We start from the raw sequence: 19,625 nt of genomic DNA on the forward strand, positions 1-19,625 counted from the left end.
TGTTGGGTTTTCAGCATGAGGATTAATATAGGCAAGAGTGGTATTACGGCCATCAAATGGAGCTTGACTATAGTCTCAAGGTTTGCTTCTTCAACAAGTTGTTGTATAGTAGACTTTGACTTATTTAGGAGTTCCTGTGGGTGGTGATCCTCAGTCTTTAGACTTCTGGGATCTTGTTGCTTCCAAAATATATAAGCTAGAAGGATGGTTTATTCTCTTTGTCTGGGCTTATAACCTTGATCAACCCTGTCTTTCTTACCAATTTTTTTCTGCCCTTGTTTAGGATTCCAAATCAAAGGTTTCGAGTGATTTTCCTCTTGTTAGTGTTGCAGAGGGGAGGTTATTAATGCTGGAAGTTTGTTTGTAGGTCTAAGGCTGAAGGTTGTGCTGATCTGGGTAATTTGGTGTCTGAAAACATTTCCCTAGTAGGTAAACGGTTATGAAGGTTTCCTTTTTAAATTAACTTTGGCATAACGCAATCAAAACAAAATTTGATTTGCAAGAGAATGAGTGGGATGCTAATATTGGTGTTAAAGCTTCTTATGAAGGTCCTTAGGAGTTCATCAGATTTCTTTATTGCTTTTTCATTCTATTAAATGTTAACTGAGTAGTGTCTCTTATACTTTTTCGTGTGGATGTGTGTGGGGGATTCTTCTTTTCCTATCATGTCCCATTGTTTTTATCATCTGTTGTTACGTTATGCACCTATTTTTTTTTTTTTCATGGTTGTATCTTTCTCTCATTTAATTCACTATGATATTGTCTTTTCCTGTCCTTAATTGTATCCGAGAACCAGGTTTCCTTTTATGATCAAGATGTTTATTTGGTTCACAGTCCATGAGACAGTTACCACAAGCATAAGGGCTGCGGAGTGGGAGACTGTACAAGGCTCTATGAGCTAATGTTTGTGTTATGTGCTTGAACCATTCCAATCCTCTCTTGCGTTGTTCAGTGGCTTGGAGTTTATGGAATAGATTATTTTGGTTCTTTGGGGAGAATTAGGTGTGTCGAAAGTTGATGGGGGTCTTCTTGCATATATATATATATATATATATATATATATATATATATTCCGGGTAAGGATACTAACTGCTTGTGACATTCTTCTATTTCATTGTGTTTTGGGGTATTTGATTGGTTTTAATGGATTCTCACCAACTTTACTGTTCCTCATAATTTCCTTTCTTTTCTGTTAATGAAGTTCCTTTTCTATAAAAGATGAGTTATCCTAGTTGTCATTGGTAACTTAACTTCTTTTGGGAAGATCGCTTATTGAAGCAGTAGGAAAGAAAATAAAAAAGAGAATGCTTGCCATTTGTTTCCATGGGTAATGTTATTTTGCATTCATTTATTCCTTGAATCAAGGACATGGGAGGTGGTTTAATCCTCTCACTCTTGTACATAGCCTTATCTACACATTTAGACAGGCTATTTCCTTAACGTAAAACTCTGATCCTCAAGTTGGGTTTTGTATCCTTACCCATGGGAGTTTGCAATCAAGTGGATATGGAAAAGATTGCTTTGTAGGCTGGAATATAAATAGTTCTTAAGTTCCTGAAATTCTTTCCTGAGCTCAACCAATCTCTCAGCTCATATGTTGCTTTACAGGCAATGTGAATGGAAAGAAAACTCTATTTGACTTCTGATCTAATTTCTGCCTGTTTATATATTATAAGCAACATCTCTCTTTAATGTTTCCAAGGCAAAGAGTCTCTGGCAGGTTTCCTAGTTACTATATTTCTGGTTTCCTAGCTACTATACATTCTGAGAGTGATAGTGTAAGTAACCCTTTTCTGGTCCTGGATGGTATTGAATGAACTTATGGTCATGGAATCTGCTCAATTATCAGATTATAGTTCACAAAAATTAACCCTTCCCATTTGGGTGGAATAAATCTACAAATTTCTCTGGTTCAAGTTTGTATGAGGGGTCTTGTGGTATCTTGAACAATATCAATAGTTGGCTTGTGGCAGCTGTGGAATTTGCTATTTCATGAGTTTTGTGTTTGCAGTTTTGTTAGAGCCTATGGAAGAGAGTGACTCATCTTGCAGTGGACAAAACTTCTAGCTATATTTGTTGTTAGAAAACTTAAATATTTCGAAGGCATCGGTCAAAGTGCATTGTCAATGAACACATTCTTTGTCGTTAAAATCTGTTTGGATAAAGCACAAAATCAAATATTCAGGGTCTGTAGAGTTCTACAGCAGTTGAGTTCATGTTCTTCTGTTTTTTATGTGCTCTTCCTTCATTAAACTGTTACCACTGCAGCATTTGTGCCTTGATAGGATAAAAGATTGAAGCATTGTACTTGTGGAAGGAACGTAACTTGCGTATATTTTCAGGGAAGAAGTTACCATATTGGTTGGTGTGGGAAAAAGGTTCCTTTTATGGTTTCTTTATGGTGTGTGGGCGATGGAAATTTCAAGGGAATGTGTATTTCAGATGTTCAGCATGATTGGCAGTCTCTTCTTAGGGCGTGCTGATTTTCTTTTGCTGTTTTTACATTGTGTGTGGGTGTGTATGTTTTTTTTCCCCTGGAGGATTCCCAGATTTTGTTAAGGAGATGTCTTCTCTCCTGATTGTACTTTCTTTCTCTATCTAATGATTTTTTTCTTTCTATCAAAGAAAAAGATTGATGCATTGTAGAACTTGCAGACAATTATAATCTATCAGTAATACAAAAGAAGAAACAAACAAAAAGGCAAACTAATAGAGTGCCGCTTATAGTCTCTTTGCATATCGCGAGAAGATTTATGTTGAAAACTGTTCTTGAGTGTTAACACTAGGAACCTCTTGCATATTAGAAGATCTTTCATGGCTTACTGACCAAATGTGTGTGCTATGTTATTATGTTAGGAGTGAGGATCATTGGTGCTCATTGAGCAAACCTTCTGGGCTGTTTGCAGAGTGTTGGGTTTGTTCTATTTATTTGGAAGCATTTTGGTTAATTAGTTTTTGAGGCTTTGGATGCAAAAGAATATGGAGATTTTACGGCGGTGTGCAGTTTTTGCTATTTTATGACTATTCTGGCCAGAGAGAAATGCCTGGTTTTTTGAGATTGCACTTCATCTATTGATTTGATTTTGGAATAGGATTGTATCCTTTGCTTCGATGTGGGCATCCTCTATAGGTGTTTTGGCAATGTAACTCTCTCTCACATCTAGGTTGGCCTTGTTGACTTAAACTTTATTTTTAATATTTTCGTTTTTCTTCTCAAAAAAATGAAGATTTCTTATTCTCATTGTATATTATTTATTCTTAATAAAGTTGTCTCTATCGAAATAAAAGGGACCTTTAGAAGTAGATTTCTGGGCTAGAAGTAAGTCATGCTTCTTTCTAGAGGAAGTTTATTTATTTATTTTCTTTTTCTATTCTAATAATAATTTATATCCTCTCATTGACACCCCAATTTTAACCACACTACCTTGAGGAGACCCAGTATAATAAAAGTTGACTTTGAATCCCGAAAATTGGAGGACCCTGCTTGAAAAGCCCGATGTTTTTAACCAAGTCCCGATGCCTTAAGTTGAGTCCTGGTATTTTAAATTGAGTCCTGATGTTTTTAACCGAGTCCCGGTGTTTTAAATTGAGTCCCAATGTATTTAATCGAGTCCCGATATTTTTATTTGAGTCCTGGTATTTTTAATTGAGTCCCGGTGTCTTAAATTGAGTCCTGGTGTTTTAAATTGAGTCCTCATGTCTTTAATTGAGTCTCGATATTTTTATTTGAGTCCTGGTATTTTTAATTGAGTCCCGATGTCTTAAGTTTAGTCCCGGTGTTTTAAAATTGAGTCCCGATGTCTTTAATCAAGTTCCAATATTTTTATTTGAGTCCTGGTATTTTTAATTGAGTCCCGGTGTCTTAAGTTGAGTCCCGGTATTTTAAATTGAGTCCCGGTGTTTTAATTAAGTCCTGTTGAATTTTAATTGAGTCCCGTATTTTTTAAAGTAGTCAAGTTTGGGTCCTTCAATGTTTGGGAACGAAGTTTTAATTTTCATTTTGGAGGAATAACATTGGACAAACAAAAGGTATAGAAAAATACCTAATATATATATATATATATATATATACACACAAAAAATAAGAGTAACAATGTATATAGGTTAGGTATATATGTATTTAAAAGGAGAGTGTCACGGTACAAACAATGGGTCACCCAATGCAACCCGGGAGTACATGCAAAAAGAGAAAAAATCACTCAAGGGTTGTGGGCGCACTGTTCACGCGCAGCAAAGGGAGGGAATAGGTTCTCACACCATCACCATCACCTCAATCCAAACACCCACAAGCCCACTCACGATCCTTGCCTCTCCCTCTCTGGTCTCCCTCACAGAACCACCGCCGGCCACCATTCTCACCACCCGATCTCAGTCCCCATCGTCTTCACCCTCTTCTGCATTACCCACTATTCACCTCACGCACAGGAATCCGTTTCTCTCTGTCTTTTACCCCCTCACAGCCTCTCTCTCGCACCAGCTCCACCTCTTCCATTCTCCACCGCAGCACCACCTTCTACCCTCACGGTCATAAACCACTAGAACAACTGCTCTCATCCTCAGGGCTCACTCTCTGGTTCTCTCTCGATCTCCCCGTTTGTAGACTCTCTCTCATATCTCTGTCTTTTCCCCGTCAAGCTCATCCCGTTCGCTCCCCATTGTCGGTACAGCTCCGACCATCAGGAAACTTGTCACCGCCACCACAGTAGCTGGCTCCGGTCATTCTCTAGCAGAACCGTGTTTCAGGTACTCCATCTTCATCACCCCCTCTCTCTTTCTAAGAACAGACTCGTTTCGTTCTCTTTGTTTTCTGTGTTGTGTTTCTGTTTCTATCTTCCTTGCTTCTGTTTATATATTTCGTAGTTTTATTTGTTTGATTCTCCGGCTAGTTTGGCCTTACCGACAACAGCTCTTGTTGAGCCATTCCTTTTGCGATTTGTTTGGTTTTGATATAATGATTTTCGGAGAAGTTGTTGGTAATCGATTTCCTAGATGTGGGTTTTTTGTCTGATGGATCAGAGAGTGGCTATGACATCGGAAAACATGCTCTGTTTAAGTTTGGTGCTTATGGAGGGTGCCACCAGGGGCCTCCACCATTAGCACACGATAACACACACTAAAACACATACACATCACCATGCTCACAGACCTACGCTACCAGTTGACTCGGCATTTTCGCACTCTCCCTTCCCACGCAATCTCTCTCTCTCTCTCTGGTTTGTTCATGGTGGTTCTAAAACGTTGCTCTCTCAACATTTCCATAGTCTTCTTCTTCTTCTTCTTCTTCTTCTTCATGGGTTTGTTTTCTGTTGGTCTCTTGGAGTTCATGTCCTCTGCTTCAGATGTTGAGCTTATATTGGGGGAGATCAAAGTTTCGCTGCAAGGAAACTCAGAGAATCTCCTGCTAACGTATGGAACTCCTATGTTCCTCTTTGCCAATGGCGAGGACTCAAATGGGCTTTCTCCAATGGTTCTCCTCTCCTTTGCAACAACCTCTCTTCTCCTCAGTGGACCAACCTGTCCCTTTACAGAGACCCCTCGCTTCATCTTATCTCTGTACAACTCCCATCTGCAAACCTCACTGGAACAATCCTAAGAGAACTAAGTGAGCTTTCCACGTTTCAAGGCCTTTATTTAGGTGTCAACTCTTTGTCTGGTACTGTACCACTTGAGCTTGGGTACAACTCTTCTCTCTCTCCCTCTCTCTCTGCGCGAATCGGTCATGGCTAAGAGCCAGAGCTTCAAAGCTCTACGGGTGGAGAAGCTAAAGCCAAACAAAGTAGAAGAAGAAGAAGACAACAATGTTGAAGAAGAGGAAGAGGCGGATGGGGTAGAATCTGAGGACGAATAGAGGCAAGTCCATGAGGTGCGGAGAGTGGAAGGGGAGTTCAAAGACTCTCAATGACAATCCTTAGCGGAGCCTTCCTCGCTCCTGCAGTTGGGGAACGATGTTCAATCCGGTCTCGTGTCTTCCTCGTAGCAATTGTTAGAGTTGCCGGTGAATTGTGCTGCGGAATCGACCGAGTCTGCTCAATTCAGGGAGCAAGTTGGAGTGCCCCATCGAGAGGTTCTAGCAAGTGGAACTGCCTTAACTGTTCAGGCCCAGACACAAAATCAACTTCAGCAATCTGGGTGTCCAATGACTCAATCAGAATATTCAACGGCTTCAGTTACAGGGCCTATTTCACCTGCACACGCTAACCCACTAACTCATACACACACGCCACATATACTGCTCACACACACACACTTAATACACTCTCATGCACATACAGCACTACACGCACACGCTGCTAAAACACCCACTAACACACACTAATTTACACTCATTTACATGCACCACTCGCACACACTCACAGCCACATACATATTAATACACTATTTACACACAGCACCCACACCACCTGCACACACCACTAACACCGTAATTTACACCTACGCACACCACTAATACACACACCAACTCACACCACTAACACACACTAATTTAAAATCACCCACACACTAAAACACACACCAACCCATTTAAGCAAGCATGCAACACACCCATGCACACACGTACACACCCATGCATACAACACACACTATAACACCCATGCACATGCACACACACTCATGCACACACAACCACACACCCATGCACGTACAAAACCCTAAGCATGCATGCAACACGTTCCATGCGCACACTAAAACACATGCTAACTCGTGCACCCCGTAGGCACTGCATGTTGATATGACCTTGATCGGGCCTAAAATTGGTCGACGCCTCTTGGACAGGTTCTTTCTCGAACCGGTTGGGTCCTCTAAACTGGTATAAAACCGGTTTAGCCTTTTATTTTATTTTATATTTAAACTTTTGAAAACCCATAAAAATTCATAAAAATTTCAGAAAAATCACAAAAATTCTGAAAAAGAAAATTTCAAAATATTTTTGGGGCTTGATTTTCTTTTAATTGTCTTTTGTTATTTCAAAATTCGGGAAAAATATTGAAAAATTAAAAAAATATGAAAAATTCACAAAAATTGTTTGTTGAGGTTCTGGACTTTGTGTTCATCCCGAATGAGTAAAAAAAAACTCCCGGAATATTACTTTTCATACTTAGAAAAATCCTACAAAAATCCCGGGAGTGTATTTTCTGTCATATTTTCTTGATTTTCCAATCTCAATGATTGAAAAGGGAGGCATTGAGCTCTTCGGAGTATGGCATGGCGCGGTTCTGAGGGAATATTTATATAGTATTTGTTTTGTGCATTTTCCTTCCATTTTTGATAGGGAGTAATTTTCTAAGGCTTATTAAATATATTTTGAGATAATTTTTGATTAATTAGGTACCGTTCGTAAGAACAGGCGCGTAGGGGGTGCTAATACCTTCCCCTCATGTAACCGTACTCTCGAGCCTGACTTTGGTAACGTAGACTGATTCTATCCTTAATTGGGTAGTAATCAAGAGTTCTAACCACACTTCAAAAGGTTAGTGGCAACTCCATCACACCGTGTTTTCCACGAAACTATTCTTTTCAAAATTCACCCCATCTTTCCCAGTTCGCAGCCGCACCCGTGCCAGTGTTTAGTGGGTTCGGGACGTCGCGACACCTCTCATGCACAGGGAGGGAAAATGACCAATCATTTGCTCTCCTACATGGGCCATGGAACAAGCATCTCGACAAATGACAACAACAGAAACAAAAATAATAATTAAAAATCAATCTATTGCTTTTTTTTTGTTTTTCTTTACTTGCTTGTGGTTGCATGGATGACACTGCAACATATCATGTGGAGTGAGTTGTTGATTAGCGTCTTGCCATCTGATCGGTACTGCCGAGAATGTTAGTGATTGATCTTTTTTCCTAGTTTTGTTATATGACAACTACATATTGTAACATATTGTTGAACTGTGTATGTTTAAGATCCAGATGATGTTTTAGAGCAGATCTAGCACTCATTATCATTTTCTTGTTTTTGACAAATGCATGCTGGACAGCACATGTTTAATTGTGTGTGTTTAGGAACCAGATGATATTTGACTCCAGATCTAATCATTTTCTTGTTTTTGACAAACACATGCAGGCCTTCCTTCACTTGTTGTGTTTCCCATGGGTTGTAATGCTTCAAATTGTCTTATTAGGTGAGTTTTCAGCTAAGGTTTTAATCATGTACTTCCAAAAACACACAATTGCAAAACTTGGAGCCGATTTTAAAGTTTCTTAAATTTGCATAATCCATATTTAAGGTGAAAACAAAAGCTGATTTCTTTTATGAGTGAGTTCTTTGTTTATTTTGAAAAAATGAACTGTTTTTGTCGTCGTTGTTGGTCTGTCAAACTCATCTTGTGTCAGATATGAGGGAGAGCTCTCGGTTGATGCCGTTACTGACTGGTTTGCAACTACCATCCTTAGTTTACCTCGCATACTGTACTATTCCAAGGAGACGCTGGTAATTTGTGGATCTCTCAACTGTTACTTTCTTATATCACATTTTTTTCCATTGAAAAACATAATCTTCAACCTTGATATAACGTCCATGTGTCTTGTTTTTTTGATAAGCTAAAGAATCCTAATAAAGCAAGGGCTGTGAACTTTTGGAATTTGTGGGGAGAAAAATGAACATGGGATCAAAGGTTAAAGGATAAAGGTTTTAGAGTCGTTTTGTGAATGTTACCAGAGGGCTTTTTGGTTTTTGTTGAGCATGCCTCTTCTTGTGGGGTATTGAAGGTGGGGAATGATGTCGTCTAGATATTAGTTTTCTTTAAATTTTTGTTGTTTTATTTAAAAAATGAATACTTATGGTTGGTTGGCTTACTTTACTGTCATCGTAATGTTTCTTTATTATTCTTATTTTTTGTTAATCCATGTTTTTATTTAGCTTTAATTTCACTTGAACATGAGATGATTTCCTATATTTTCGCATGGTGAGCTTGTATGAGACTATTTGACATATTTAACCTGTTTATGATTTCTAATTTTTTTTTTCCAGTTGCAATGCTAGCCTTTAATTTTACCTGTGCAATTTTATTTGCTGTAACTATTGGTCATTTTTTATTTAGTGGCTGTTTTGTGATGACTCTGGTTAAAGCATGTTTAGTTTGGATCATAATCTCAAGTTTGTTCACAAAATTTCCCAAAATACTTTACTTACTTTTTGTTAGGTTTTGGTATGGCGTGCAGATGAGGCTCTGAAATTGATTTTTCTATAGCTTTCAGAGGCGTTTGGTTCATGCAATTTGATATTCCAGAGAAGTTTCAAGTTGCTGGAATCTTGAATTCCAGTAATCAGAGTACCATCCATGTATGATTGTGTTTAGTCATTAGTTATGGTAATATCAAATTCCTAGGAGTGTAATATTCTTAGGTTTAGTTTGGAGGATCAAACATTCTCCAAAAATAATACCAAATTTATTCTGATTTCCAAAATTACCCAAATATACTGTATATGCAATATTCCTATTTTTGGTCTAACATGTAAAAACCTCTAGATAAAGTATCTCCAATATTTTAATACCCAAAAAAATACAAATTGCAAACAATCATACGATCATCATGAGTGCACCTGCCCAGCTGCACTAATACTCAAGACTCTGATGAAAATTACAGGGAGAGAAAAACAACACTCATCAAATAACATAATAAAAGTATTTAAGAAAGAAAACTAAAAATCTTAATACCTATATAATGTAACAAGACAATGATATACGAGGACAGTAGCTGAGAATGTCTTTGAAGCATGTAATGTAATAACAAAATCCATCTTAATATGAAGTAAACAATAGCTAAAATGTCCCTGAAATCATATATCTAACTGACCTGTGGTTAAACTTTATTTTTGTAGAAAATTCATCACATACTTCTTAAATCGCTCATACGTGAAAAATAATGTCTTTTGGGGGTCGTTAGAAATATTGAGTCACAGTGGATTTCTTTTGGTCTGGGATGGTTGAGAAAAGGGATCATCTTGTGAGTTGCTTAAATGGGTAAGTGGCTTTGGCATTTTCCTTTAGAGGAGTCTCCACTTTTGCACAAAGTTACTAAAAGTGAATTTGGCTTGCAGCAAAAAGGGTGGAATGCTAATGTGGGGTTTAAATGTTCTCTGGAGAGCCTTCGTAAGTGTATTTTGCTCCTTTTCCTTAATCCCTTATACTAAATTAATTTTGGGTAACAGGTTCCACATTCAGTTTTGGGAAGACAATTTGGGTGGGTGATTCTTCATTTTGTGCCTTTTTCCTCGTATAATCTGTCGTCATTGCATGATGGACGCATGTCCTCCTATTTAATTGGAGATGATTTCTATTGAGACTTTTATCTTCAGAGGTTTCTTATTGATAGAGAGGTGTTGGAGCTTACATCCTTAAGCATAGTCATCCTTCTTATGGGATGGACTATTGGTCGTGGACCCTTAATTCTTCTGTGGAAGTATTCTTGCAATTCTTTTTTTTTGAGCATTTGACAGATATAAAATCTGTTTTCTGTTTTATTGTATTGTTTGGAAGGCCAAAGTTTCCTCTAAGATTAGCAGTACTTAATAGAGTTAACACTAACAATCTGTTGTAGATTGGGAGGCCTTTTAAGGCTTTATCTCTGGATATGGTTGTTTATGTTTTGATAGTTCAGGATTTGTTTGTCATTTGTTTCTTCATTGCTCTTTTAAATGGAGTGTGTGGAATAGTTTATTTGTTTTTTGGGAGAGAATTGGATGTGTCCAAAGTTGGTTGGATGATCGTTCGGCCCATCTCTTTTTCTGTATTGTGGGGATTAGAGATGGTTCTGCTTTTGTGGAGGTGCAGGTTTTTCACTGTTTTCTGATGGGTGTGTTGGAACTAAATGCACGTATATTACGGGAAAGAAGATGTCTTTGTTATTGCTCTGGGGTAGGGATAGGATCCAGTATATGGCCTTGTTCTGAGCTTTTGCTGCTGGTTGCTGTGGAGGATTGTCCTTTTCAGAGCTACAGAATGACGGGCAGGCAGAGCTGCTTTGATTTTTGTTTCCCTTAATTCTTTATTTTATAAGGAGGATTTCTTATGGTTGTTTTTTGTACAAGTCTATTCTCTTAATAATTTTTTTTTTCCTATCAAAATAATTATACTAGCTATAAGAAAAAGAAAAACAACAGCAAAATTAATAATAACAAAATTTTCTTGTGAGAGCGTGCAGTGCTAGTGTCTCCCACCTTGAAAATCTCTTAATAAAATCTCTTATTTTTTCATCCATCTTTCTGCTCCTTCAGTTTTATGCTTTAAACTATTAGGAAAGGTTCTTAATGATTTAATTAGCTCCCTTGTTGTGATTGCCCAACCTGCCTATCTAATCCACCAACTTGATTAAGACACCATCAGTCCTTGTTATCTTCTTTGGCTTGCTTGGCTTAGTTGATTTTATGGTGGCTGCAGCATAATTGTGAGTAGCAGTTGTAGATGAATATATGTCAACTAGGGCACCTCCTTCTCACTTGTTTCCTTCTCTGCTTTTGCCTCCTCCGATTCCATATTCTCCACATGATCAACAGAGCCTTCCACGTCATGTCCATTTGCTATCTTTCCCAAAGATGGGAGTGAGATATCATAGTGAGGAAAATACTTATTCCTCAACCCAGCAGTCTGAGGGTGACACTACAATTCCAAGTGCATTGAAATGTATTAGATGAAAAAATCAATATTTCAAAATGAGATACGCAGATATAGTAGCAGTTTGAATAACATCCACATAATAAGTAAACATGGGGACTAGCAAAAATGTAGTAAGAATAATTAAAAGTACAGCAGTACTGCTGTATATAGTTTGAGTATTTAAAAGTACAGTAACCCATTGAGCCACCCTACGTACTGGTATTTTCTAATGTGTACTATCCAACAACAGGTGACAGCTGTAATGACGGAAACTGATACTGGTTAAGTTCTGCAAGAAGGATCAATCCATCTATATGAAAGAGCAGATATATAATTAATAATATAGGAGGCTGAACATATATAATGTCATCATAGAAGTGTACTTGGTGTTCATTTTTGATATCAATAAACTTATTACTTATCAAAAAAATAGAAGTGTACTATGGTAGACTAATTAAAGAACTCCATGTGTTTGCACTCAATCCCAATCATAACCCAAATAAAAAAGACCTTATTTCTGAAATCCTAAATCACATAGCATAATAATCTGATCAGGGATGAACATCACTACACGTTGTGTGAATAAAGTGGCTTCTGCTGACTGAAAAGGGCAACAACAGCTGTTAGCCTGTTAAAATGCATATTTATTCTTATGAAGTGCAGATATTTAAAAGAAGAATAATACTTGCTGTAGTATCGCTCTATGACATTCTTTGCTGATGAATACTTCATGTTAAACAACTTCTGTGAGGAGTAGTAGGTTGATATTGTCACGTCCGTGGTTTTTGGTGCAAAACCAGCCATGACTGCATCTATAATCCAATGGAGTCACTAGGCCTGGGCAAGAATTTGTTTTACAAATCATCATTCGGAAACAAGTTAGAAGCCAATTAAGAGTGAACATTTGTTGAAAACATAAGACATATATATATATACGTATACATTAGCAACTAAAAATGTTTTTCATTCAGTGACATGCTCTTTACATTTGGCTGTATTTCTGAGTTAAATCAAGAATCAGGAAAATTCAGAGAGAATCAGGAGAAAATACAGGAAATTCAAGGGGAGACTTAAACTGTGTTAGAAGAAGCTGAAAATCAAAGTAGGTGTTTTTTATTTTCATTTATTCACCTAGGTATTTTGGGTATTCAAGGAGATGAGGGTAGAAACTTGCATAGAGTTGAATCTTGATAAGGGAGATTTAAGCTTGTTATTGCTAATTGTTTGATATGGCTGCATATATGTTTTCTTTGGTTATCATAGCTGCATATCTTATTTAATTGGGAATTTTCATGTTGTAGATATTCATCTTGTAAGGATGATTTTTATACTTGCTATGGAAAAGCTTGTGTATGCATATGTTGAATTGATGTTGTGTGAAATAGCTGGCACCATGTGTTGTTGTGGCTGTGATATTGTGGAATTTGAGCAAGTAGGGATTGTGTCTCTCTTGGATGAAAGGCCCAAAGCTCCCACAGGGTATTTCTGTGTTAAGCGATGGTTGACCAGGCTGGTGGCACTTCTTGGTATTTCCGCTTTAAGTGATGGTTGGCCAAGCTGGTATTTGGCACTTTCTTGAGATGTGCACTTAGTTGGGATAGCGATGCTATGTTTGTGATAACCATGCCCTTTAAGACGGTAAATTTAAACTACTTGGGTAACTTAGCATGACTTGCTTTGTTTTGCAATAGACAAGTTCATACTAGCCATGTTATTCATTTATTTGAGTTGTGTTAACTGATATTGGAAATTCCATTTGGCTTACTAGTGGTAGGAGGGGCTTAAATAAAAGCAAATTATGAGGGTCATGCTGCATAAGTGCTGAGAGAGAGCTGAAACCAGGTGTTACACCTAGCAGAACAACAAACCAGCAGCAGACACCTAGTGCACAGATGTCAGCACTGCAGGACCCTTGTTGCCACCAGCTGCTACAGTCCTGCCATGTGTCCAGCTGCTGTCTTGACCTTTCCAGCCTTGCAGAGCAGCCTGAACACAGAAAAGAACACCACAACCTCTTGCTGAAAACCCTAGTTCTAGAGAGATAGAGAGGGAGAAAGGGAGGTAACTCTGCAGAAAATCAGGAGAAAATACAGGAAATTCAGAGGGAGACTTGAACTGAGGTAGAAGAAGCTGAAAATCAAGTAGGTGTTCTTAATTTTCATTTATTCACCCAGGGATTTTGGGTATCCAAAGGAAATAAGGGTAGAAATTGCATAAAGTTGAATCCTAATAAGGAAGATTTGAACTTGTTATCTCTAATTACTTGATATGGTTGCATAATGCATATGTTTTCTTTGGCTGTCATAGTTGCATGTCTTGTTTAGTTGGGGAAATTTTCATATGAAAGATATTCATCTTGTAATGATGATGGTTTTACTTGCTATGTCAAAGCTTGTGTATGCATATGTTTATAGTTATTGTGTGAAATAGATGGCACCATGTGTTATTGTGGCTGTGGAATTGTGGAGTTATAGCAAGTAGGGATTGTGTCTCCCTTGGGTGAAAGGCCTAAACGTAAACCTCTGGAGGGTATTCCACATTAAGCAGAGGTTGGCCAAGCTGGAATTTGGCACTTGTTGGTACTTCTGCATTAAGCAGTGGTTGGCGAAGCTGGATTTTGACACTTGTTTGAGATAGAATGTGCACTTAGTTGGGATGGCACTGCTATTGGACAAAAAAAATGTGTAAAAGCATGCTACTTGGATGTTTTGTGATGGTCACTTTAGATGAACAGATTGCCTAGAATAAAGAGTGTTCATGCATATCGTTTTGAAGTAAGAGTGTATTCATGCAGCTTATGATCATGCATACATGTAAGAAATTATTTGTTAAGTATTGAAATCCTTATTTGAATAAGGGGGATTTAAGAATGTCTACTGATCTTGTGGTTGCTCACCTTATTTCTTAATAATTTCCAATTTAAAAGGAGAGCTCCACTCATTAAATTCTCCAAGATACTACCATTTTGACATGTGTTACATGTTGGCAGGAAGACAGTAAGGATACTGAGCGTATGTTCGGTTTTGGCGGTTATGTATGTAGACTAGAGAGAGTGAAAAATGTTGTATGTAAAGTACAATCCAATGTAAAGAGCTTGTCACTGAATGAAAAACGTTTTTAGTTGCTTATGAAATATATATATATATATGTCTTGTGTTTTGAACAAATGTTCACTCTTAATTGGCTTTTAACTTGTTTCCAAATGATGGTTTGTAAAACAAATTCTTCCCTAGGCCTAATGGATGGAGTCCTAGGGACATGATAGATATCCTTACCTCCAGTCATTTAAATGAAAAATTGACCTCTATAAGGTGCAAAGAAGCCTTCTCCATTTATATATCCCACATCACAAATAATATTAACTTGTGTATAATAAAAGCACATATAACTTCATTCAAAAGCAATGAATAGAATACTAGTCAACTCACAAATAATAATAACCTGAGTATAATAAAAGCATATATAACTTCATTCAAAAGCAATGAACAAAACACAAGTCAACTTATTAAAACCGTTTCTACCATTATGTTTACAATACATGCTTGATCACTATGAAAAACCATTCTCCAAAGGCTTATTTCACTCACTAAAAGCCTAGAATTTTGCTGCCTGACAGAAAGTCTCCTCACAGTGCGAAATTTCACAATCATAATTACTGCTAGCATCATCATCAATCAGAGTTGATTTAACAAATCCATGTAAAGTGTTGTAGCCATAACCACTCTTTTCTTCCTATCCAGAGAAGTATATGCCATTTGCTCTAATAGACATATAAAAGCCAACATTATGAACACATCGCTGTAAAATTTACAATTTAATTAAGCACAACCAAATGACTTCACAAGATGGTGATGACATCTCACACAAAGTAATTCTTCTCTAAATGGAATATATATATATATATATATATATATATAATATTGTTAATGCTTGATATACATTGTTGGCCTATCCTAACGTCAATTCAGGGGGAAAAAGGAAACAACTTTCTCTCTCACGAGTCTCCCTAAGGTTTCAAAGGTAGCCGGTGATGCTCCAATGCTGGCCTAGCAGTGCTTCTGGGCTCTCTCTCTTCTGAAATGACTTTCCCTCCCTCTCTCATGAATCTCCCTAGGGTTTCAAAGGTAGCCGGCGCTGCTTCGAAGATTTGAGGAGTTGTTGCAGCAGTGGCAAGCCAGAAGCAGTTACTCATCGGAGGAAAATTTTTCTTCTTCTTTGGTTCTTTGGCTCTAGTACTTCCCAGCTGGTACAACGATATGCTTATTAGAAGGTAGTGGAAAGCCATTGCGCACAAGACTGCAACTTTGTAGCTTCATGTTCTTGAAAACCCTAGCAAGGTCAATGCTTCTTCTTCGAAGGTCATCTTCAGGGCTAAGAGTGGGAAGGTCAGGGATGTCTCGATCTCTCTCTTTTGTTCTCTCTCTTCCTTCTATCTCTCTCTTTTGTTCTCTCTCTTCCTCTCTCGCAAAATGATCTGCTTATGCTGCTATGAAGCTTACGGCTGTAGGTATGTTGAATTGAACTTTATAGACCAAAGGTAAATCCTTCGATCTGTGCTTGGACAAGGGCAGGGGGGTTTCATCTTTGTTCATGGTTCAGAATAATCTTGTTTTATACAGGTGGGTTAGGTTTCAACGAGAGGTTGCATCCTCGTTTGTTGATGGTTTGTCAGTTTTTGATCAGATGGAAAGGGGATTTCGATGTATGTGCAAGGGTATTAGATAGTTTTGGCTGTTTGTTAGGTGGACAAAGGTGGGAATGTTTTTTGAGTTGGGGTTTTGGGTGGAAAGGTAAGAAAATTTCAGTATTTTTTTCATGATGGAGCAAAGGGCAAGGGGCAGCAACACTTTGTGAGCGATTTCTGCAAATAGGCTAGGGAATTTTGGGAGGATTTTGGAGGTGTAGATACAAATGGTTCTTCTCGCCCCAAATGATGAAGTCAGGTGCTTTGGGAAGGTAAAAAAGGGGAAAGTGAAGGTCGCAAAATTCAAGATCTATCTGGGAATCAGCGTAGGGAGGTCCGAAGATAAGAACAGTGTTGTAGGTGTGGAGGTACGATAAAGAAGAAAGACTATATGTTCTTGAAGATAGTTTCGAGCGCTAACCAACTAGACTTGACTGACCAGAATGCAAAGGAAGCTAGGATTCTGGCAGGTGCTGCGCGTCTCTATGAGGCAGCTAGGGTTGTTTTTGGGAAGGTGATTGAGAAGAGGAGTGGGCCTGGTGGTTTTGTTCTTGTGTTGGACCTGCCCAAATAATTGAAAAAGGAGGTATTTCTCTCTTGTCTAAACTAGGCCAATAATTTGAGTAGGTCCAACATTTAGGTAAGTCTGATGTGGGCAGTATTATGAAGTTTAAGGGAGGATCACATATTTTTTATTCCACGCTAAAGGAAAAAGGTGATTCGGGTACTTCTTTGCCCCAATAACGGACAAGCCCAAATACCGTTCTTAGTATTCAAGAGTCAATTAGTTGGAAGAAGGACTCTATACCTTTTGATAATGGACTTCTTTCACAGGCTCCAACTCTCCTAGATACAAATTGAAATTATCAAGCTTCAGAACAAAACCAGAATATTAGCAGGTTAGTTTCGAAGCAAGATTGTGATGTTAGAGATGAGACTAATGTCGAAGAGGGATTAAAATCTATGGTGGAAAGGAGTAAAAAATTAGAAGCTGCCTTAAGGGGGGATTCTGATGTTTTTTGTCCAAATCTGAACAGATTTGAGGGCAACAAGGTTTATGCTCATCGAAAGGCAGCTTGTATGGTTGCGTAGATGATAAGAGAGAAAAATATGGTGAGTCAGTGCCAAAGATTTTAAGGAGAGATTCTAAAGGAGAATTTAGCATTGTGGAAGACGCTCATGCAAAGAAGGAGATTATGGGTAGTAAAGGGCAAGCAAAGAGAAGGAGATAAAGAAATGAGGGGATTTTTCGAATTTAGATAGTGATGATATTAGTGAGTTTGACTGTGGTGGGGGGTTGTTATTGGATGAGATCAGGGACAGTTTGGTTATTTTTCTGATTCTTGTGATGAACTAGGGGATTTATCTTATGTTCATCCTCCCGCACTAGAAGGTTTGGAGGGACTTTCTATGTTTGAAAAAAGATGGGCTGTTCAATAGTTTACAGCGTAGGGATGGAATTTTGCCTACACCAGTGGAAAGATTCCTAAGAAGGAGGTAGAAGCTCAAGATCTTCTGGATAAAATGGATTTAAAGTTTACTGATTTTAAAGGAAATAAAGTGTGAATGGATGGTGGCGAAAGTCAAAAGATGAAGGGTCAAAGAGAGTGACTGAATTTGAAGGGCTCGGTAAATTATGATGGAAATGGGTTGAAAAGGGGTTTCCTTGGTTAATTTTGTCTAATTTTATACTGTGATATTGAGTTTTTGACTTTCTTTCTCTTTCCTTTTTTCTTTTTACTCTCATGGTCTTTTGTCTTTTGGTGGAGTCCTTGCCCTCACAAGTTGTATCTTCTCTTCTTTCTATCTAATCTAGCTTGTTTTATTTTCTAATACAGACACACACACACACACATTGATGGCCTACAACTAACAGCTTAAGTTTTTGGGTAACATGGTAATCTAACATATATATTTATATCTATATCTATATATGTATATATATATATATGTATGTCAATCCCAATAACGATGATGCTCTTGCCTGCATCGGCATAGCAGAGGAAGAAACAAGGGCAATGCAGAACACTGTTGCCATTAACACTGGTATTTTCTTCTCAATCAGTAAAATTATGAGAAAAATATGTTTAAGCATATTCAACTTTCAAAATTCAAGAAGTACCGAGACAAAGACATATGCGCCCTCCCACTGATCCCCCTCATTTACAAGAGACGAAGCAAATTATAAATTAGTTAGAACTTGGATAAATTTTTATAAAGTGTCCCAAGTTTTTGCAAGGAGTCGCACATATCCCCTCTCTCTCTCTCTCGCTCGCTGATGCAGATGTGAGGTGAATGATGGGTGTTGTAAGAAATATTTTTGACCTTGTTCTTGATGATTAGCATCTGCGCCAACTCTATCAGGCTCACTGTCACTGTTGTGCAGAAGACTAAGAAGCAAGGAATGGAGGCAATGAATGAGGACTTGCGCTTTTGTTTGCATGTCACTCAACAGGAGCAAATGGATGGATGGCTGGCCCAAAACGATTGCATTTTTTTGAAAATTTTGGGCCAGGCCCCCACGGCCCAAAGCCTCTACTAGTTTTTGCGGACCTAGTGATGGACCTTTTTCCAGGCCCTTAAAATGCTAATTTGGGGGAGTTCCTTTCCTGCCTCCTCCATTCTTAGGCCTCCCCTCCTAACCCCTCTCATCAACTCATTTCTTTTGCCCCATTCTTAGGACACAAAGGCCCAAACCATGCTAACTCCCACCTGGTTGGTCTGTTTCGGGAGGGCTAGCCTGGAACTCGAGCCTGACATTGCTACAGGAACTCTCTAGGCCTACTGGGCAAGTTGATTTGAAGCCCTCGAATTCCCTAAGGAGGAAGAAGATTGTCTGGCATTAATTCCAGTCCCCAATGCATGTGTTATTGTCGTTTTGTTCTTATTTGATCAATTGTGGGCATTAGGCAACAATTGGGTTTCCTTTTGCTATTCTGGACACTGATATCTGGAATATGTGTCCAGCAATTTTACACTTCTATCTCTTAGTTTATATGGGTAATTAATTTAACAATTTTAGATTGTTCAAAAGGCATTGTGCACTTGGGGCATCCTGACAAATGGCGTTTGGTTTGTAGTTAGCTTTTATCTTGAAGTCACAGATGTGATATGTTCATTACATAGCTTTTTGGGTTCTGATTTTTCTAGCTGTCATGTTGTGTCCCAGCTATTGGCAGTAATATCAGGTTACATTTGATTTCCAGGTTCACAATTTTCTTGCAAAAGCTAGTCCTCATAAGGTACGTGTTCTTGTCCCAGTTTCATTGTTTTCCATGTGTTTCTTTTGTATTTTTATTTTTCATTCTTGGGATTCACTGTTCTTTACATTTACTCTCTGACAT

At 38.1% G+C, this 19,625-nt stretch overlaps 1 protein-coding gene across 1 annotated transcript in view; it reads left to right on the forward strand.

Moving 5' to 3' along the window:
- LOC131146631 (uncharacterized) overlaps positions 1–19,625 on the forward strand; it is a 149,837-nt gene that overhangs the window by 60,251 nt on the left and 69,961 nt on the right. The window contains exons 9-11 of the mRNA XM_058096341.1: positions 8,066–8,123; positions 8,335–8,431; positions 19,488–19,523. Coding sequence (XP_057952324.1) covers positions 8,066–8,123; positions 8,335–8,431; positions 19,488–19,523 — 191 coding nt within the window. The remainder of the gene's footprint in view (positions 1–8,065; positions 8,124–8,334; positions 8,432–19,487; positions 19,524–19,625) is intronic.

Source organism: Malania oleifera, chromosome 13 (assembly GCF_029873635.1).
Source record: "Malania oleifera isolate guangnan ecotype guangnan chromosome 13, ASM2987363v1, whole genome shotgun sequence".
NCBI lineage: Eukaryota > Viridiplantae > Streptophyta > Magnoliopsida > Santalales > Ximeniaceae > Malania > Malania oleifera.